This window comes from Aethalodelphis obliquidens, unplaced genomic scaffold, assembly GCF_003676395.1.
Source record: "Aethalodelphis obliquidens isolate GAN/ISIS:26980383/991018 unplaced genomic scaffold, ASM367639v1 scaffold8, whole genome shotgun sequence".
Taxonomy (NCBI): Eukaryota; Metazoa; Chordata; class Mammalia; order Artiodactyla; family Delphinidae; genus Aethalodelphis; species Aethalodelphis obliquidens.
The window spans coordinates 38,020,949-38,044,063 of record NW_020837952.1 but is presented as its reverse complement, the minus strand read 5'-3'; the positions used below and the strand labels follow the sequence as shown (position 1 = coordinate 38,044,063).

Genomic DNA, 23,115 nt, shown 5'->3' with positions numbered 1-23,115 from the left:
AAATGTCTGCACAGAGTACATTTGCTTTCGGTGATGAATTCTCTTCAAAAATTCCCTTAAGGCCAGAATCTTGCAAGTTGGTCTGAGCTAATTTTTAACTTTTTTTGCTAGTGTGGACATTCACTGTAAAGATCTCTACACCATAAATGATAAGACATGTTCTTATGCTCTTTCGTTGTTGTGATTAAGATGATCTGGGGGGACTTCCCTGGTGCTGCAGTGGATAAGACTCTGTGCTCCCAATGCAGGGGGCCTGGGTTCGATCCCTGGTCGGGGAACTAGATCCCACATGTATGCTGCAACTAAGATTCACATGCCACAACTAAGGAGCCCACATGCTACAACTAAGGAGCCCACGTGCTGCAACTAAGGAGCCAGCGAGCCGCAACTAAGGAGCGCACCTGCAGCAACTAAGACCTGGTGCAACCAATTAAATAAATAAATGAATTAAAAAAAAAAAGATGATCTTCAGTATTTTTTGCTTATCTTAAGGTTTCATAAGGCAACTTTCCTATACACTGTTTTTTGATATTGATTTTTTGACAAATTGCAAAATACAGAAATTAACTTAAAAAAATGAAGCATATCTATATATACTAACATGGAACCCTAAGCTGTAGAATAATACATATAGCATAATATCAATTATCTAAATAAACATTTCTACATGTACTTATATTGGCATTGAGAAAATTACGGTTTTCTTAAGGGTTCCAGTTATGTGCCAGATAATCAAGGTTTTACTAGTGCAATAGTATCCCTGAAAGGTGTTCTCTCAAAGCAGTTAGATACCAGAATAGGGGGGTTTGGGAAGTCACAAACTTACTGAAATTATTTATAAGAATTTTGTATATGTGTTTTTCTGGGAAGTGGATTCATAGGTTTCATCAGATTCTCAATGAAGTCTGTGGCCCTAAAAATCTAAGCATTATCCTATAAAAATGTGATTCAGCTTACAATGCTCAACCATTTTCACTACCCAAGACTGACTGAAAATGCCTGAGACCCTGATAGCCCTAAACCTAACAAAGTCGAGCTCTGAAATATGCTCAATAAATGTTAAATAGCATTTACAGATTTCTTATCATGCATGAATGTCAATATATGCTATAATCACTCAGAAGCAAGCACCTGAATTTTAGGGTGCCCTTATAACTTATCATCCAAACTGGGATCCTTTAAAGAATAAAAACCCACTCTATTAATAATTAACAAAAGAGTTAAACTGAGACTGTCCCTGGGAAACCAAAACATATTGTTACCCTTCTTAAATTACACAATGACCCAGTGGTATCTGAAAGATCTGTCTACAGTTCTTAGTCCAAGACAGAACTTCACCTCCTGGTTCACAATGCAGCTAGATGTTCAAATGTCTCCTACTCATGGTGGTAGCTAATTTTTGTTGCCTCCATGGAAAAATATTAAAGTAGTCCTTTAAATAAAGTCGTGCAGCTATTCATACATTTATAGAATTGCTTTATATTTCAGAAATTTAGAATTACTTTCCAGATCCTTCTTACTTTCTATCCAGACTTCTTTCAATCCTTCCATCCTTCTTTCTTTCAACATAACTTTACATTTAGTGGAGTTATGTTAGCTATTTTCTTTTTTAAGAGATATTATGAAAATCAGAATCATTCGCTCATTCATTTATTCATTCATTTTAAAGGTGTGGAGCATCTACCACATGCCAGGCACCAATTTTAGGCGCTAAGGTTTCTGTGGTACACAAAACATGACAAAATCCCCACCCTCATGGAGATTACATTCCAGTGTATTAGACAGAAAAACAAGATAAACAAGTTGACCAGGGAAGGCTTCAGTGAGTAAAAACGCAAAATAAGTAAGACAGCTATCTTTGCTGGTATCAGCAAGAAAAAGTATTCTATATAGAGTAAACAGCAGGTATAAGGGCTCTGAGGTAGAAGGAAGGGCATGTTCAAGGAACAGAAAAGAGGTCATGTGGCTGGAACAGAGTGAAGAAAGAAGAGAATAGTAGGAAATGAGAGTGGAAAGGTAAAAGAGGGTCAGATCACATAGGTTCTAGTAGATAATAGTTAAGGCCTATAGCTTTTCTCTAAATGAGATGGAAAGCTGTTGGAGGGTTTTCAACAGAAAAATCATAAGAACTAGTGGAATTTTTAACAGGATTACTCTGGCTGTGTGCTAAGAACAGACCACAGGGAAGCAAAGGCAGAAGTAGGGAGACCAGTTAGAAAGCCACTTCTATGAACCAGGCAAAAGATGGTGGCGTGTACCAGGATGATGGCAGAGGGAATGGTGATAAATGGTCAAATCCGGATACATTTTGGAGATAGAGCCAACAGGGTTTGCTTATAGACCAGATGTTGGGTATGAGACAAAGAGAAAAGTCAAAAATGGCACCAAGATTTCTGGCCCAAGCAGCTAGAACAATGGAACTCGCATTAACTGAGACAGGGAAGGCTGCAAAAGAAGCTGGTTTGTGAGGGACCACGAAAAGCTCAGTTAGAGACACATTAAGTTAGGGATGTCCGTTAGACAAGTAGGCCCGTGGATATACAGGTCTGGAGGTGAAGGGACAGGAAGAGATAGATTTGGGAGCCAATGCAGATGGTATTTAAAGCCATGAGACTGGATGAGATCACTGTCTTAGGGAATGGGAGAGAAAAGAGAAGAGAACCAAGGACTGATCCTTGGGAAACTCCAAAATTTAGAGATAAGGGAAATGAAATGGAATCAGCAAGAGAAACCAAGATAGTATATGAACTTTGGGTACATAAACAGAGTTTCAACAAACTTATTAAGGTTGAATTAATGAGAAAAACAATGGAAAACTCAAACAAAACCATTAGGAACTCTGCCATATTGCTAAAATGATGTATTTTGCAAAGAATTATAATGGAAGGAATGCTCCACTGACTTTTTTATTTTTTTCATGCCAATTGAGGAAGACTGAAAAAAGGAAAAAGAGCTTGTACACAGATGCTGGCAAGTGAAGCACTGATATGTCCTGCTTCCTGAGTACTGGCAACACTACAGGCCAACAGGAGATACCTCAGGGGTTGCAGAGAAGCGCAAAACAACTCAGAATCATGTCCCCAGCAACTATTTACAGAGGAGCTACCTAATGCAAATTGCTACAGGAATACAAAAAAATTGATTTGCATAAGGAGCACCTTTCAAAGAATATGTTCGAAGCCCCATTACTTCAGGTAAATTATAATGTAGTGGCTAAGTTAGTTTAATTTGTTTTCATCACCTGTAATATCATCAAACAGGAAGTAGCAGGAGCCTCATGGTTACAGATGCTATTTTTTTAAACCAACCTTTGCACAACTGAATATAAAAATAGTCATTCAGGCAAAGGCAGAGAGCAGGGAACTAAAAGTTCAATTTAACCTCAAGCCCAATGTCCTGGATTTCCTCACCACTAATCTCTCACACTAAAAATTCAAATAGTTCTAGTATCCAGTTTCAGTATAAAGCCTAAATCTAAGAAGACTCTTTGAATTGCCATCCTAAAGCAAACAGGATCACCAGGATTAGGAAACAGTAATATCCAAATCATAAATTTAGTGGTAACAATTTTAACCTTCGATCTCCAGACTTGAGATAATCTAATCTCCAGTGCTTATTGCCTACTAGACTATTTCAGCATCAATTCTGTATAGTCATACTACATATACTCTCAGTCCACCCCACCCTGGGTGAGGCCAATAATTAAATGCAGGTAGGTTTGGGATTGGATGAGGTGGGCAACACCCTGGGATCATAAAGCCTCTGCTGACCTTGATTCAGAATTTGATAATGAAGAACATCTTAATCCACAGGTGACCTACCTAGATAAAATGGAAATTAGATAAATCCACATGACTTGATAGCTGAACTCTGGGAATAAAACTTCCAAGAATCACTGGGAAATTTACCAGCAGACCAACCCAAAGACTAGCATAAAGTATGGTCTCAAAGAAAAACTGAACACCTTCAAGAAGCTGTGAAGATAATTAGGTAAGATAATATTCCATCAGACAGTAACTTAACACACATACATTGTATTAAAGATATTGTATTAGAGGTCTTCTGGTAAACTACAAAACAGAAGTTGCATCCCTGATAAAGACAGAATAATTGAGAGCAAATGATGAAAACAAAAAATTACCCACAAATATAACATTAACAGATCTCTAATAACAGATATCTAATATCTAATATAGTTGCATATAGTTATGCTAATAGGGGTGGTAGCTATTCAAAGTGACTATAATCAAATTAAATTTCATGAAAAAAGTGAGCTAAGGGCAAATGGCAGAGGAAGAGTGAAAGTCCTGAAAATCAAAACAGAATGCACTTAAGATGACTTGACACTGAAATGAGAAGTCACATTGGATAAAAAAGCAAAATCCAACTATATTCTATTATTCATTAAAAAAGACCCACTTTAAACTTAAAAATTTTTACACAACAAAGGAAACCACAGGGCTTCCCTGGTGGCGCAGTGGTTGAGAGTCCGCCTGCCGATGCAGGGGACACGGGTTCATGCCCCGGTCCAGGAAGATCCCACATGCTGCAGAGCAACTAAGCCCATGCACCACAACTACTGAGCTTGCATGCCGCAACTACTGAAGCCCGCGTGCCTAGAGCCTGTGCCCTGCAAGAGAAGCTACCGCAATGAGAAGCCTGCATGCAACAAAGAGTAGCTAGTCCCGGCTCACCGCAACTAGAGAAAGCGCACACGCAGCAACGAAGACCTAACTCAGCCAAAAATAAATAAATAAATAAAATTTATTTAAAAAAAAAAAAAAAAGACCCATACTGAACATCATAGTTAATGTTTAGATGATTTTTTTAATTAATTAATTTACTTTTGGCTGCTTTTTAATATGTTCCTAGGAGTTTTCTGCATAGATGATCATGCCATCATTGAATAAAGACAATTTTACTTCTCCTTTTACAATCTGAATGCTTTTTATTTCTTTCTCTTGTCCTATTGCACTGCTTAGGACCTTTAGTATACTGTTGAGTATTAAGTGTTGAGTGTGGACATCATTGCCCTTTTCCCAGTTTTAGTGGGTCTTTAAACATTAAGTATGGGCTTCCCTGCTGGCACAGTGGCTAAGAATCCACCTGCCAATGCAGGAGACATGGGTTTGAGCCCTAGTCCAAGAAGCCAAAGCAATCTTGAGGGAAAAAAACGGAGCTGGAGCAATCAGCCTCCCGGACTTTATACTACAAAGCTACAGTAATCAAGACAATATGGTACTGGCACAAAAAAAGAAATATAGATCAATGGAACAGGATAGAAAGTCCAAAGATAAACCCACACACCTATGGTCAACTAATCTATGACAAAGGAGGCAAGGACATACAATGGAGAAAAGACAGTCTCTTCAATAAGTGGTGCTGGGGAAACTGGACAGCTACATGTAAAAGAATGAAATTAGAACACTCCCTAACACCATACACAAAAGTAAACTCAAAATGGATTAAAGACCTAAATGTAAGGCCAGACACTATAAAACTCTTAGAGGAAAACACAGGAAGAACACTCTTTGACATAAATCACAGCAAGATCTTTTCTGACCCACCTCCTAGATTAATGGAAATAAAAAGAAAAATAAACAAATGGGACCTAATGAAACTCAAAAACTTTTGCACAGCAAAGGAAACTATAAACAAGATGAAAAGACAACCCTCAGAATGGGAGAAAATATTTACAAACAAATCAACGGACAAAGGATTCATCTCCAAAATATATAAACAGCTCATGCAGCTCAATATTAAAAAACCAAAAAACCCAATCAAAAAATGGGCAGAAGGGGCTTCCCTGGTGGCGCAGTGGTTAAGAATCTGCCTGCCAATGCAGGGGACACAGGTTCGAGCCCTGGTCCAGGAAGATCCCACATGCCGCGGAGCAACTAAGCCTGTGCGCCACAACTACTGAGCCTGCGTTCTAAAGTCCACAAGCCACAACTACTGACACCAAGTGCCAAAACTACTGCAGCTCTCACGGCTAGAGCCCATGCTCTGCAACAAGAGAAGCCACTACAGTGAGAAACCCGCCCACTGCAACAAAGAGTAGTCCCTGCTCACCGCAACTAAAGAAAGCCTGCGTGCAGCAACAAAGACCCAACACAGCCAAACTAAATAAATTAAAAAAAAAAAAATGGGCAAAAGACCTAAATAGACATTTCTCCAGGGAAGACATACAGATGGCCAAGAGGCACATGAAAAGTTACTCAACATCACTAATGGCTAGAGAAATGTAAATCAAAACTACAATGAGGTATCACCTCACACCAGTTACAATGGGCATCATCAGAAAATCTACAAACAACAAATGCTGGAGAGGGTGTGGAGAAAAGAGAACCCTCTTGCACTGTTGGTGGGAATGTAAATTGATACAGCCACTATGGAGAATAGTATGGAGGTTCCTTCAGTAACTAAAAATAGAGTTATCATATGACCCAGCAATCCCACTACTGGGCATATGCCCAGAGAAAACCATAATTCAAAAAGACACATGCACCCCAGCGTTCACTGCAGCACTATTTGCAATAGCCAGGGCATGGAAGCAACGTAAATGCCCATCGACAGATGAATGGATAAAGAAGGTGTGGTACATATGTACAACGGAATATTACTCAGCCATAAAAAGGAACAAAACTGGGTCATTTGTAGAGATGTGGATGGATCTAGAGACTGTCAATACAGAGTGAAGTGAGTCAGAAAGAGAAAAACAAAAATCTTATATTAATGCATATATGTGGAATCTAGAAAAATGGTACCGATGAGCCGGTCTGCAAGGCAGAAATAGAGACACAGATGTGGAGAACAAACATACGGACACCAAGGGGGGAAAGCGGGGGCGGGTGGGGGGGGGGTGGGATGAATTGGGAGATTGGGATTGACAATATATACACTAATATGTATAAAATAGGTAACTAATAAGAACCTGCTGTATAAAAAAAATAAATTGAAAAAAAAAAGCTACTAGAATTATCTCAAGATCACAGGATACAATGTCAATATACAAGAATCCACTGTATTTCTACATATGAATAATAATCCACTGAAAATTTAAATTAAAAATACTATTTACAATAGCATAAAGAATACAAAATGTTTGGGATAAATTTAACAAAAAATGTACAATATTCATACACTGCAAACTATGAAACACTGTTAAGTGATATTTTTTAAAAGACCTAAATAATGGAGAAATATACTATTTTAATTGATGGGACGATTCAATACTGTTAAGACATCAATTCTCCTGAAATTGATCTAGAGACTGAATGCAATCTCCTTCAAAATCCCTGCAGGCTTTTTGTAGAAACGGATAAGCTGATTCTAAAAGTTGTAAGAAAATGCAAAAGACCTATGACTGCTAAGACAATTTTTTAAAAAAGAACAAAATTAGAAGACTTACTCTACCTGGTTTCAAGACTTTAGTTATAATAGCCCAAACTGTGTGGTATTCCAAAGACGAACATATATTAATGGAACAAAATAGAGTCCAGGACCCACATATATGGTTTCAATAAGGGTGTTAGGGCAATTTAATGGGGAAAGATAATACTTTCAACTAGTGGTGTTGGGACAACTGGATATACATAAGCAAAAAAGAAAAAGATCCCCAACCTATGCCTCACACCATACATAAAAATTAAAACTTTGGGAAGAAAACATAGGAGAAAGTCTTAGTGACCTTAGGTTAGGCAAAGATTTTTTAAGTAGGATGCAAAAAGTCTGAAAAATTTGTAAACTGAACTTCACCAAAATTTAAAAACTTCTGATCTTCAAAATACACTATTAAGGACATAAAAAAGCAAGCCACAGACAGGGAGAAAATACTTGCAAAACATTTGTCCCATAAAGGACTTTGATCCACAAGTTTTACACCTTAATAAGAAAACCAATCTGCTTTTTAAAAAACAGGCAAAAGATTTGTACAGATACTTAACCAAGTAACAAAAAAAACCAAAAAACAAATGTATGCATTGCCAATAAGCACATGAAAAGATGCTCAAAATGATTAGTAATTCATTAGGGCAACATAAATTAAAACCACAATGAAATACTACTACTCACCCAACAGAATGATTGAAATTGTAAAAACTGATGATATCAAGTGTTGGGAAGGATGTAGAGCAACTAGAACTCTCACACTGCTAAGTGGGAATGTAAAATGGTTCAGCCACTTTAACTGTGGCTCATGAATTTAAACATGTCCTTATCACATGACCAAGTAATCCTACCCTTAGATATTTACTGAAGAGAAATAAAAACATGTCCATACAATGACTTGTACTTGAATGTTTATGCAGCTTTATTTACAGCCAACAAACTGGAAAGAACCCAAAATGTCCAACTGGTTAATAAACAAACTGTGGTCTATCCATACAAGGGAATACTATTCAGAGTAAAAAGGGACAAACTACTGGTATACACAACAACATGGATGAATCTTGAAAGCATTGTACATAGTGAAATAAGTGAGACACAAAAGGTTATGTACTGTATAATTCCATTTACATGAAATTCTAGAAAGGGTAAAACATGAAATTCTAGAAATCCATGAAATTCTAGGAAGTGATAGAAAGCAGAGAAGTAATTGCCCAGGGTGAGGGTTATAGGAAGGGAACTGACTGCAAAAGGGCATGGAAGAACTTTCTGGCGTTATGAGACTAGTCTATATTTATGATTGTAGTAGTGATTATGAAACGTAGCAGGATGCTATGGTCCTTGCCCCCCATGTCCTCAGCCTGCCTTATGTCTGTGGAAAAACTTTAGCCAATGAATAAGTTTAATCAGAGAAGTGAGAAAATGGATAAACAAAGGAAAACAGCCCAACAAGACTAACAGCCCAAAAAGACAAGTTTAGTCATTAAGCATAGTCTAGGACCTTTAGTTCCTCTTCAAGGGATGTAGATAATATTCTGAGCTGTATCCTGTGAGCTGTCTTATAGATACTGAAACCCCCACCAGGAGGAAGAAGTTAATTAGATGATGACCAGACTGTAGCCATGACATAAGCTGCCACAATTCCGAGAGCTGGACTCAAAGAAATGGGAACAAACCAACCCTGGAACTGAAGATTAACTGTACTTAAAACAATCAAAATGATGCTGGCCAGACCACTGATAACCAATTTCAAGATGACTGTCAGAGCTGACTGTGCTGTTTCTGCATCTAGCTCCCTCCCTCTGTCTATAAAAGCTTTTGCCCACTAATAGTCAGTGGGGGGCTCAGCCTTTGGACAGGCAGCAGTAAACCACCCCCACCTTGGGTGCCAGCCTCCAAAATAAAGCAAACTTTCCTTTCCACCAACCTTGCCTCTTTATTGGCTTTTGAGTGGCAAGTAGCTGGACCCCCATTTTCGGTAACAATTATACAACTGTATACATTTGTTAAAACGCATCGAACTGTGTACTTAAACTGGTGAATGCTTTACTTAAAACATTTGTCAAAACTCATGAAGTTGTACCCAACGCAGCCAAAAATAAATAAAATAAATAAATTAAAAAAAAAAAAAAGGGCTTCCCTGGTGGCGCAGTGGTTAAGAATCCACCTGCCAATGCAGGGGACACGGGTTCGAGCCCTGGCCTGGGCAGATCCCACATGCTGCGGAGCAACTAAGCCCGTGCGCCACAACTACTGAAGCCTGCGCGCCATGCTCCGCAATAAGAGAAGCCACTGCAATGCGAAGCCCGCGCGCCGCAACAAAAACCCAACGCAGACAAAAATAAAATTTAAAAAAAAAAAACAAAAACCCTCATGAAGTTGTATACTTAAAACTGGTAAATTTGAAGGATGTAAATTATACCTCAAAAGAGCCTAGTTGGGCTTCCCCAGTGGCGCAGTGGTTGAGAGTCCGCCTGCCGATGCAGGGGACACGGGTTCGTGCCCCGGTCCGGGAGGATCCCACATGCTGCGGAGTGGCTGGGCCTGTGAGCCATGGCCGCTGAGCCTGCGTGTCCGGAGCCTGTGCCCGCAGCGGGAGAGGCCACAACAGTGAGAGGCCCGCGTACCGCCAAAAAAAAAAAAAAAAAAAAAGAGCCTAGTTAAGAAAAGATGCTTCAGGGAGTTCCCTGGTGGTCTAGTGGTTAGGATTTGGCACTTTCACTGCCATGGCCCAGGTTCAGTCCCTGGTTGGGGAACTGAGATGCCACAAGCCAAGTGGCACAGTCAAAAAAAAAAAAAAAAAAGATGCTTCTAAAAGAATAAGAGAAAAACTATGAGTAGGAGACAATGTTAATAATTATCATTACCACATTATTACTTACATATACTGTATGCCAGGTGCTTAACTTAAATGATTATATTTTATCTCAAAACCACCAAGTAAATTAGGCATTATTATTTCTACTTTCTTTAATAGATAATAAGATTGAATAACTAGCTAGTAAGTAGCAGAGACAAGATGATTTGAGTCAGTCTGGCCTCTTTAACAAAAACTTGTACTCTCAGAAAAGTGTTCTACTTTATTGGAGTTCAAAAAGCACAAAACTGAGTATAATATGAGGTTGGGCTATTCACAAAGGTAGAGTTTAACAGTGTTCATCTATGGGGAATAGGGCATTAGTAGGTATAAAAAAGATTTTTATTTTATACTTTAAATACTTCTGAATTGTTTAAAAATATTTCTTAAACAAGCATTTTATACCTTTCAGTAACATATTTAAAAAGATGTTATAGGGGGCTTCCCTGGTGGCGCAGTGGTTAAGAATCTGCCTGCCAATGCAGGGGACACGGGTTCTGTCCCTGGTCTGGGAAGATCCCACATGCCACGGAGCAACTAAGCCCGTGAGCCACAACTACTGAGCCTGCACTCTGGAGCCCGCAAGCCACAACTACTGAGCCCATGTGCCACAACTACTGAAGCCCATGCACCTACAGCCCGTGCTTCACAACAAGAGAAACCACCGCAATAAGAAGACCAAGCATCGGAACGAAGAGTAGCCCCTGCTGGCTGCAACTAGAGAAGGCCCGCGTACAGCAACAAAGACCCAATGCAACCAAAAATAAATTTTAAAAAATGTTTAAAAAGATGTTATATATCTCTAATTATTAAATTCATAATGGGTCCCATTCTTCTGTTATAAATCTAAAATTGTGAAATATTTAGTAAAACATCCTTCTATATACTGCCTGATGTTTAAGAGGTGCTAACATCTAGAAACCAACATTTGAAATGGCTTACATTAATCCAAAATATATATGTAGATACCAAATAAATACTTGTTGAGTATCAGTAATCACACATTAGCTTATTTAAAATTTTGAAAGATGATGCATCACAAGGATAATGCCTACAGGTTAAAATTTTCCTTATACACATAAGCTAGCATCTAGAGTTTTCCTGTTGAACTCTTTATTAGGAGAGACACTGGGATAATCAATTGTATCTAATTAAAGTCTGCTTATAACTGAAAGTGCCTAGAAATCCGGATGCAAGAAGACATACCATAGAGATTAAATCAATTAGCAGTCAAAGCTAATTAGCACTAATAAGATTAAATAAGTAATAAGATTAAACATAGGTGGGGTACTAGACAAAAATGTCTGGAGATAACATGTTTGGTTTTAAGACTCCCCAATGGTCTTCTTGCCTTCAGTCTTGCCCCCTTTCCATTACACATCTACAGAGGATTTTCATAACTTCAGCGATCTGGTTATGAACAAAAGATGGCAAAAAAACTGCAGCAACATGAAACATGCAGGAAAGAAACAGGTACTGAAATCCATTATAGAAAAATTTCAAGGTGGGGCTTGAACTAAAGTATCTACCTAATAGGACAGAAATAAAAGATAAACATGAACAATGTTATGAATCATGGAAAGAAATCTTAGAATACAGCAGTGATTTAGATACGGGGCTATATAATGGCTTGCTAATTTGTTTTCCCATAACCTAACTTACAATTACAAAGAGGGAATGCATAAACAAAGTGGATACAAAATAAGAAAGAAAAATCAAGGAAGGGGACATAAAACAGATGCAGAAATTGAAAGACATTATGGTGGTCAAGAGATGAATGGATAAGGAAGATGTGATAAATACATACAATGGAATATTACTCAGCCATAAAAAATAACGGAATTCTGCCATTTGCAGTGACATAGATGGACCTAGATAGTATTATATATTTTTTTAAAACTTTAGTTTTATTTATCTATTTATTTTTGGCCACGCAGCATGGCTTGCGGGATCCTAGTTCCTGACCAGGGATTGAAATTATGCCCTCGGCAGTGAAAGCATGAAGTCCTAACCACTGGACCACCAGGGGATTCCCAGTATTAAGTTTAGTGAAACAAGTCAGAGAAAGACAAATACTCTATGTTATCACTTACATGTGAAATCTAAAAAGTAAAACAAACAAATGTATATAACAAAACAGAAACAGAAGACTCACATATATAGCAAACAAACTAGTGGTTTCCAGTGGGGAGAGAAAAGGGGAAGGGGCAAGATACAGGTATGGGATTAAGAAACACAAACTGCTATGTATAAAATAAATAAAAAGGATATATTGCACAACACAGCAAAATATAGCCATTATTTTCTATTAACTTTAAATGGAGTATAATCTATAAAAATATTCAATCACTATGTTGTACACTAATAATGTAACATTGTAGGTTGACTGTACTTCGACAAATAAATAAAAACAAATATTGTTTTACCTTAAAAAAAAAAAAGGCTCTACAAGAGAGTTCCCTGGTGGCACAGTGGTTAAGAATCTGTGTGCCAATGCAGGGGACACGGGTTCGAGCCCTGGTCTGGGAAGATCCCACATGCCGTGGAGCAACTAAGCCCGTGGGCCACAACTACTGAGCCTGTGCTCTAGAGCCCATGTGCTACAACTACTGAGCCCGTGCGCCTAGAGCCCGTGCTCCACAACAAGAGAAACCACCACAATGAGAAGCCCACTCCCGTTTGCCACAACTAGAGAAAGCCCGCATGCAGCGACGAAGACCCAAAACAGACAAAAATAAATACATGAAATAAATAAATTTATTTAAAAAAAAAAAAAAGGCACTACAGTGGTCAAAAAAAATCACAGATTTTTTCCTTGGGAAATTGATACAGAAATATCACTTCTATTACAGGAAAATTATTAAGGGAGGTGCTTTTTTAAGACAGGAAAAGAAGAGTTGTGTTTTGTTATAATGAATTTAAAACTTTGGACAGTTATCTAGTTAGTAATATTCTAAGAACAATGACATTGGGAATAAGGCTGAGGAAATTAAAAAATGTATAATGGAGCAGGTTGCATGTCATCTATATAATGAATGTAATTGAAGCTCTCAGAACAAATTTTAGCAAGACATGGAGTATAAGGCAGAGCCCTGAGGAATCTCTACTGTAACTACAGATAAGGGAGAAAGTACCTTCTAAAGAGAAACTAAAAAAGTAAACCAAGCTCCAGGTCCATACATGCCCCTGCTTTCAGAACTGCTCCCCACCAGATGATCCAGAGTCTTCAGACTCAACATAACCAACAATAGGTTCATCTTCCTCACTCTCTACTGTTTCCCCACTTGTATGAGTGGCACCACCATCCACCTGAACACCTCTGTCAGAAACTTGAGAGGTCTCCTATCTCTAACTTTCCCCCTTTCTGTTCCCGTTGCTAGTCCTTTCATGTAGATCTTCAACAAATTTCACCTGGACTATTTTAACAGTTTCATAGCAAGTCCCTCTGACTCCAATCTTTCCACGTATCACCTTATCCCAAATACAGAACCTACTGAAGGATCTCCTAATGCATAAACTTTGGGGATGTCAGTTTGATTCTTAGAATTTGGCAATGAAAATAAAACCTAAACTCCTCAGCACGACACAAAATCCTTCATAAGACCCTTCTTACATTCCCTCCTCATATTCTGGGTCCCATCCAAACTGAACTACTTGCAGTTTCCCCAGCTTACTCTATGACATACTGTTCTCAGCCTGTGAAGCCTTTTCCCCATTCTGCATGGCTAGCTCCTAACCATCCTTCAAATGTCAATCTCTTGATTTGTTTATTTACTCTACTATCTTCCTTCCTTGACTATTAACAACTTACAAACAACGATTGTGTTTCTGATCACCCATCACTTCAAGCAGCTCAATGATTGCATATTCATTAATTCCATAAGCATGTCCTGCCATAAATGTGCCAGCCCAGTGCTAGTTACTGGGTGAGTAAAAGCAAAGTGAATAAAACAAGTGAATAAAAACAAAGTTTGCTCAAACAAACAATTTTAAAAAGCCACTTCTTAGTTTTAGTTTCTTAGTTTAGTAGGGAATAAGATAGATATGAAAGAAATAAGAATCAAAAGAAGTAAACAAATTAAAGCCAGAATTAGATACGAGGTAAGAATCAATGTAACAAAATGTGAGTACTGGGAAACAGAGGGGCAACTGTAGTTCCTAAAGGAACTGAGAAATATATATACTTCCCAATCATTTGCTGTACCCCAATTTTTTCTGCAATAACTCAAAATCTGTTAAATAAATGGATAGAGGGCTGAGGACAAGATCAAGTATTCATCAAGAAGATGAATAAAAACAATACATAAAATGACTACATCACGGAATGGAAAAATTTTCAAGAACTCTTGCAAAATTCCCTGAAAGCTTTGGTTAAACTCCCCCACTAAAATAAAGGAAAAGAAGTACTATTTCATTTTAGCTATATATATGTAGATTTAAAAATACAATTTAATAGGTGATATACTGGGTGTTAATTCCTTCATGCAAAGTACAACCTCAGAAGTTTGTTAATAGAAGTAAAGTTATGTATTTCTGTAGGGTTCAGTGAGAGTTGAAGAAGAAAAGAAAATAGAACTTACTGTCCACGAGGATACCAACGGTGCTTAGTAGTAAAGAACATTTTGCTAAGTTGTTCTATCATGGGTCCTTGCTCTAAGTATTCACCTTTTTCTTCTAATCTGGTTTTCAGCACTAGATCATGTGTTTCTTCATTATTCTGCACAGGATCTGGCCGAGGGATAGGCTGCAAAATAATCAGCAATGAACAAATCAAAATGTAGGAATGTTAGCCAGCATCTGATTGAGTTTACAATAAAATAATTACCACACTGAGTACTTCATTATCGTACCTAAAGGTGGGTAAATAAGTCATCAGAACAGTTTCACTTAGCTGTACTATTCATTAAAGAATCAGAATTTTTTTTTTGGCCACACCAGGCAGGATCTTAGTTCCCTGACCAGGGATCGAACCCATGCCCCCTGCAGTGGAAGAACAGAGTCCTAACCACTGGATTGTCAGGGAATTCCCCAGAAATATTTTTCTTCTCATATCAAGTTTTGGGTTCCCTTTCCAATAATAAAGTTCTTAAAGTTATTTTCCCCCAATAATAAAACATATTTTAGTTTCTATTTCTCAAAACTATAAATTGTGCCCATTATTTTTTAACTTAAAAGTTTAGTCTCTACCTTGCATACCATTAAAGTGAGATACAATGAAAAACCTTTAATAGAAAATGACATTTCTTATATCCAAAAGAAGCAGGAAATTTTTCAATGTTTTCATTTTAGGTACCTGAAATGCCATCAAATGATGCTTTATGGTAATTCGAGTAGTTTTTTCCCCCAAAGACATTAATTACTAAAAAAAATCTCATCTCCTCCCAACACATGAGTGATATAACATATGCCCATCAGCAACGCTGGCTGACTAAAGCCCTTAAAAATCAGTATCTTGGAAAGTCAAGCTACCTATATTTTAAATATTAAGTGATAACATATGTAACACAAGACTGTAACATTGCCTTGCTTTACAAATACCATAGATATGTATTACAACACAATGAAAACCTAAATTTACCATCAAAAAAGAAACAATTCAAACACAGATGTCTTCTTTACATTCGCACACTATTAACGACAACTGCTACATTCTACCACTGTACTGAATGTTACAGCATAGACTCATATTTATTTAGTTTATGTACAGGAAAAACTGAAACCTCTTTAAAAGGCAATATATAAGTACATGATGGTGGCACAACTGACTAAGTACTATAGAGATGCAAATTAACAAAGATATTAGTGAGAAATAGAACAGGAGCCAAGTCAGAGCCTTGTCACAGAGTGCAGAATGAATTCTAGAAGGAATAACAAACATTATACATAAAGCAAAGTAGGTAAAAACATACAATAAGCAGGTGATCTTAAAAAATGGATCTTGAGAAATCAGATTATGAAAAGCTTTCAAAGTTAGATTTAAGTGTAACAATTTCCTTTAAGTAGGAATAAGGAACCACTTCCTTAGTGTGAGAGGGAATAAGGAGAAAGTATAATGAAGAGGTTAAGAATTGGGCTTTGGTCAATAACTACTATCTCTGTGACCTTGGAATAGTTATTTAAGCTCTTAATCTCCCTTTTGTAAAATCTAAGGAGTAATTACCTACCTAATAAGGGTTTGATGAGGATTAAGTGAAATAATAACATGCTGAGCTGTCCCTTGTACTCTTTGAGGTCAATAATGGTAGGTAGCTGTTAACATTTATTTTAAGGCCTCAAACACAAAAACAGTGATATAAATTTATTTTAAAAAAAGTGCTCCTTAGACATTTTAAGTCATTTTATATGATCATCTCTTACATGTAGAATGAAATATTAATATTTGTGTCTTTGCAAGTTACTATCAGACCCTGAGGTATACTAGCAAATGCTAGATTAGAGCCTATAGTTTTCTCTTTTAGGTTACTACACTTGTTGCTAAAGGTCAAATGTTTTAACTATTATCAAACAGTTATTTTCAAGTGTTAATAAAAGTTCATTGTCTCTCTTCCTATTCCCAACAGGCTCAATTCTAATATATAACAAATTCTCTCTGCTTTGTATTGCTTTTCCAGGCATACAGATAAAAGACATTGAAATTAATGGCTTCTTAGAAGTCTAAACCAAAAGCTTCTGCAGACTCAGAACTGATTTTTAGGTTGTATTTGATCTCCTTGATCAAACTTCAAAGAAAGGGTACATGAATATTTCAGTAAAAAGTAAAAACTAAAATAAAACTGAATGTCAACTTTAAAAAAAAACATTCAGAACTGTCATCCTGAATTTCCCTTGTTTTTCTTAATAATTTTCAAATTTGACTTTTGAAAATTTCCACTAAATCAACCACTAAAAAGAATTTTGAGTACTTACATTTTTACTTTATTTTTCCAAATCATTATTTTTTGCCCCTGGTTTAAAATCTTTATCTCCCTAAACTAGAAATCCTAAATTCTAGAAAAATATTTTTAGTTTTAATAAAACACATACCTGGCTGAAACAGAAAGAAGGATCTTTTTACCTGGATCCATGGAAAATAATCAACATCTTTTAGATTCAAATGTAAATTACCAGAAAACCAAAGATACAAATCATCTTCACTTTCCTAAAGCCAGTGTCAGTAGGTATTTCTACTTATGACCAGGATCTCTGTATGCAATATGCTTTCCAGGGCCTAGAGAATGAAAGGGCTCACTAGAGTTGCAGCTACTTCCTTGAGAAAAGAAGAAAATCAAATCTAAATTTTAAGTCACCTTTAAATATAGTTATTTAATGTTATATACTATCTTCATGAAATTTGTAAATCTGGATTCAAAAGGAACATATTTTAACAGTAACATGTTTTCAAGAATGTTTCTTATTGTAAATAAAGTCCAATCTATAATTTATTACTTTAGAAGCAAAAAATTTCCATGCTTCTCCATGTAAATATCTCTTAGCCTTAAAACAGAAAACCCTTAAGCATGAAGAGAGAGGGCCAAATTTATTTATTTAATCAACAATATTTATTGTGCACCTACCAAGTACAGGTATTATTCCAGGTGCTAGCAGGGAACAAAACAGACAAGGCCCTGTCCTCGTGGAGCTTACATTTTAATGGAGGGAGACAGACAGAAAAGCAAGAAAATATCCAGTGTGCCAGAAATGATAAATGCTATTAAGAAAAGCAAAGCAAAGTGAAGGACAATAGGGATTCCAGGGGCAGGGGTACTATTTTAAATGTAGTGGCAAGGAGGGTCTCTAGGTAACAAATATGGAAAGATCTAAAGGAAAGGGAATAAACTATGAGGATTTCTGGGGGAAAAGCATTCCAGGCAGAGGAAGCAGTAACTACAAAGGCCCTGAGGCAGGAGCTTCCTAAGTACTTACCTTAAAGAACAGCATGGAGGCCAGTGTGGTACCAGTAGAGAGATTAGTGTGAACTGACAGGAGTGATCTCCTAGACTAGAGAGAGGAATACTGAGGACATGGGAGAGGAGACAACTGATACAACAAAGGGAGTTCAACAAAAAAAGAGGCAGGGAGATGGGTATGTATGCAAGGGAGTGATTATGATGATGACCATGGAATCTATGCTGGGTAAAGAAAGAAGTGAGAATGTACAAGATACATGAAGGACTGTGAACAAGTGGTTCGATCAACTGATGCAGATCTTAATGAGGGGATGAATAATTCCTGAAGCTGGGAAACTAGGGGGAGTTGGTAGTAAGCTAGTGGAATTCTTAAAAATCTAGATTGGGAGGAAGGAAGAGGAGTTATTTGTGATTAAAACATCTCTAGGGTACAACCACAGGAGTGGGGGGGGGGCTCCACTCCCATGCAGAAAAAAGATCAAAAAGTTAAGAGGCTGGGGTAGTAGACAGATCATCTACATGGACACTGAAATAACAAAGAATTAGGACACAGTGTTGGAGAGTGTGAGAGTACATCTAAAATCTTCAAAGAAGAGTGGAGGGATGGGGGCACGTGAGGGTGAGGAGAAGTGAAATGCGTGATGACAGATAACAGCAAAAGAAAAAAGATAAGTAGATGGTATGGTTTAATGATACAAACTACAAAGCTAGAAATTGTTACGGAGGAGGAAAGATGATCTGGATATGACAGTGAAGAGCAACAGGGACACCTATTCCATCTCTATGCTCAGTAGTAAAAGGGTTTAGGAGAGAAAAGCACAACTACTTAAGAGTGCTAGGGAAGCAATGACACCAGGGTACAGCCAAGTTTCTGTTAGAGTCAGAAGGTGAAGGCAACATTCTGGAAGAAGTTAAGGTCATGAGAGATTTTAATGATGATAGTAAGTTCTAAAAGTACAGTGGAAAAGTTTTGAGAGTTGGGAAAGATAGGAAAATCATCAGATTCAGGGATGCAAAGAGCCATATGGGGATGAGAGTTTGGACACTGAGAAATGATCACACAGTCCTGGGCTTCTTAGTATAAACTGCTAAAACAAGGATAAAGCACGCGACCAGAAATATAACAAAAAATAACAATGTAAGAAGGCACAATATAGTATGAGCTAGAGGTTTACAGGCCAAAAGTCAGTGACTTACTCCTATTTTCTACACACTGTCCAAAGAAATGAAACAAAAAAGGAATACTGGAATACTGCCTACAGTATCTAGCTAGAATACAAAGCAGGCAGACAAAATGGTGAAGTTTTAAAAAGGGAATACAAACTAGTAAAATAACATTAATTTGTTTTGTCAAACCGGTACTCTGGCCCTAATGATGATTTTTAAAAATAGATATCACTAGATGCATCATGTGACGAATTATTTTCTCCTCAAAAAGCAAATCAAACATTACGAAATATAGCAGAAGAGGGCTTAAAGAAATAAGAGGAAGCTATTCATATATAAAATAATAAAAAGACTTGGGTCAAGTTAAATTATATTAAAAATAAAAACAAAACCTCCTTTATCTAGTGCCTGGCTTTTGAAGATATATGGAAAAAATTAAACTAGGCCAGTTAAAATATATGCCCATGTTGGCCCATTAGAAAAAAAAAACCAGGGGCTTCCCTGGTGGTGCTGTGATTGAGAATCCACCTGCCAATGCAGGAGACGCGGGTTCGAGCTCTGGTCCGGTAAGATCCCACATGCCGCAGAGCAACTAAGCCCGTGCACCACAACTACTGAGCCTGCACTCGAGCCCGTGAGCCACAACTACTGAGCCCGTGAGCCACAACTACTGAGCCCACAAGCCACAACTACTGAAGCCCACACGCCTAGAGCCCATGCTCCGCAACAAGAGAAGCCACCGCCATGAGAAGCCTGCGCACCACAATGAAGAGTGGCCCCCGCTCACCACAACTAGAGAAAAGCCTGTGCGCAGCAACGAAGACCCAATGCAGCCAAAAATAAATAAATTTATTTTTTTAAAAAAAAGCAAAAGAAAAAACTAACCGAAAAAAGAAGAAATTCACCAAACATGAAAAGGATTATCAAAACCAACACAATAAAAAAAAAAAAAAAAAAAACCAACACAATATAAAAGTTATGTAACAGTACACTAAAATACAAACTTTTCATAATTTATTAGATTGCAATATATAGTAAGTAGTATGGGACAATGTGTTGTTGTTGTTTTTTTGCGGTACGCAGGCCTCTCACTGTTGCGGCCTCTCCCGTTGCGGAGCACAGGCTCCGGACGTGCAGGCTCAGAGGCCATGGCTCACGGGCCTAGCCGCTCCGGGGCATGTGGGATCTTCCCGGACCGGGGCACGAACCCGTGTCCCCTGCATCGGTAGGCGGACTCTCAACCACTGCGCCACCAGGGAAGCCCGGGACAATGTGTTTTTAAAATTTATACTAGGTGTGTTTGATCCCTAGTCAGAAATCTACCAAATTTTAGACCAGAAAACTAATGTTGTAATTGTGTTTAAATGTTTCACTTTGTGTACTGAAAAAAACCTTTAGAGAAAAATGATGAAAAGAAATAAGAGAAAAATCAAAACAGTAAAATAAAAAAGCCAAAAGATCTAAACCAAATAAAGAAAATCAAACAATTCCCTTCTCTTTGGATACTGTAAAGAAGGGTGAATAGTCCAACAACAAATTAAAAATTACAAGAGATTTTCTTATACATACTTTTGTGTGTTCATACGGAATGTCCACAGAAGGGTGATAGCATACTATTGTCCTGCCATCAGATGTCAAAGCAAGCTCTACTTTGCTAAAAAAAAGAATGTTTTAGAAACAGAGTTATACTGTATTCAAGGCAAAATGATTATTAGAGCCAAAATTTGTTAATCACAAATCCCTGAAGAATAAATGCCATCATGTCACTGGACTGGCAAACCAGGTACCCATATTACAGGGGACAACTCATACCATCCCACAAAATATATCAGCTTAACTACCACAACAAACCTTTACTGCATTACCCACTATTTTATCTAAATTATTCTTCAAATTATTTGTTTTGTTAAAGTTACTTGTTTTCTTAACCTTTGGAAGAGATCTTCAAGTTCATTCATCACTATTAATAGAACTTCTTTTCCTTATCTAAAAGCTACCTTCAAAAAGCTGTAAGGAGATTACTTAAATTATTAAAGCCGAAGATCAGCAAAATACATAATCTTCCAGGTAAAGGATCACCTGAATTTCCAATCATAAAGACTGTAGCTGAGCACTTTTTCTAGATCAGCATTTCTCCAAGTGCCTTTGGCATAATGCAAAACACGTCACATAAGACTCAATCTTTTCAGGTTCAAAAGTGCTACCTATTTCCTAGTCTTATTTCATCACTATCTTAATACTTACTAAATTTACAATTAAAACTGGTGTCAAGAGGGAAGAAAATACATTTTTACTAAAATTCACAATGAAAACAATGTAACTTAAGAAAACACGTTGTAGTTTCTGCACATAAGACGCTGCTATAGAGATAAAGGACAATATTTCATTCATATGTTATTCCTAGTTCTTAGCATACTGACTAGAATAAGTACCAAATAAATTGTGGTTGAATTAAATATTTGTAATTTAGGATTATTCAATGTTAACAAAAGATAAGATAAATAACTGCTTAAGCTAATACATATGAACCCTAAGAGAAAACCATAAAAAGTATTTAGTTTTTCCAAAAAGCTAAAGAATACTTCAGGAAGAAAAGACAGCATTTCTATCAGCAAGTCTGTCTTACAACAAATGAAGTATTCAGTGAAACACAATGATAATGATTTTTATTTAAACCATTTATAAGCCCAGACACTGGGTAAATAAGATCACTGAAATAATTTTTAAAAACAAAATTAAAGAAAGAATAATCAGAAAAGAAAGCAGAAAATACCAAAACAAGAAATAAAATTAAATCATTTCAGATAGAGCTAACGAACTTTTTTTTTTCAATTGGATTTCAATACATACCAATTATAGTCATCTGGAAGAGAAGAATACGTAGTTTTATGACAAACACAATATAAGGCTCCATCTGCAAAAACCCCAAACAGTAAGATGGATTTAGTTAATTTGAGCATATGTCCTCACACCAATGTAAAGCTAGTTTTACTCATTCAACCACTATTTACTGTATTCACTATGAAACAGGGCTGTACGTGGAGCTAGGGATTCAACAAGTTAACATCCAGTCCCTGACCTCAAAAAGGGTACAAGTCTGGTGAGAGAGAGACAAGTAAACAATTCCAATATAAAGATAAACCCTGTTAGGAAGGGTAAGCATTGGAAGTGAAAGGGACACACGGACAGATTACAAAACAGGAGTGTACAGGTTCAAGAATGCTTTTCCAGTGGAGATGATGTTTAAGGTGTTCTGAAGGATGATGGAGTAAGCTGGAGTTGTTAGGGGATGAGTACAGTGTTCCTTGCAGAGGGAATAAAAAGTGCCAGGACCAGAGGAAAGAAAGAACATAAAGTTTCTGAGTATTCTAAAAACTTTAGTGTTGGGAATTCCCTGGTGGTCCAGTGGTTAGGACTCAGCACTTTCACTGCTGGGGTCTGGGTTCAATCCCTGCTTGGGGAACTAAGGTCCCGCAGGCTGCACGGCTCAGCCAAATAAATAATATAATAAAATAAAAACTTTAGTGTGTGCATAGCTCATAAAGGGCAAGTGCTTAAGTAATGAAATACAAAATAAACTGTTCAAAATCAACTTTTCTTAATCAAAATGCAACACTTCAAAGCATATTTTCCGTTTTTAGAATACCTGCAAATTCAAGAGCCATAACTACTTTTTTTAAAGTTTGTGAAAGTCCCTCTATGTTCAGAGAAATTATGTTCTTTTAAATATAAAGAAAAAATGTAAATGTAGCTCAGTACGGTTAAAAAAAAATTCTGAATATATCTTGGCTAAAACCAAGGATCAACTTCTCTCAACTG

The 23,115-nt window shown here is 37.2% G+C and overlaps 1 protein-coding gene across 3 annotated transcripts in view; it reads right to left on the bottom strand.

Annotated features, from left to right (window-relative positions):
• MRPL42 (mitochondrial ribosomal protein L42) overlaps positions 1 to 23,115 on the bottom strand; it is a 46,129-nt gene that overhangs the window by 1,157 nt on the left and 21,857 nt on the right. For all 3 annotated transcript variants that reach the window (XR_003432941.1, XM_027107187.1, XM_027107186.1), the window contains 3 exons: positions 22,147 to 22,210; positions 20,866 to 20,950; positions 14,824 to 14,987 (listed from right to left, as the gene is read on the bottom strand). Coding sequence is in view for 2 of the 3 variants with exons in the window: in XM_027107187.1 (XP_026962988.1) it covers positions 14,824 to 14,987; positions 20,866 to 20,950; positions 22,147 to 22,210 (313 nt within the window). In the remaining variant the exon portion in view is untranslated. The remainder of the gene's footprint in view (positions 1 to 14,823; positions 14,988 to 20,865; positions 20,951 to 22,146; positions 22,211 to 23,115) is intronic.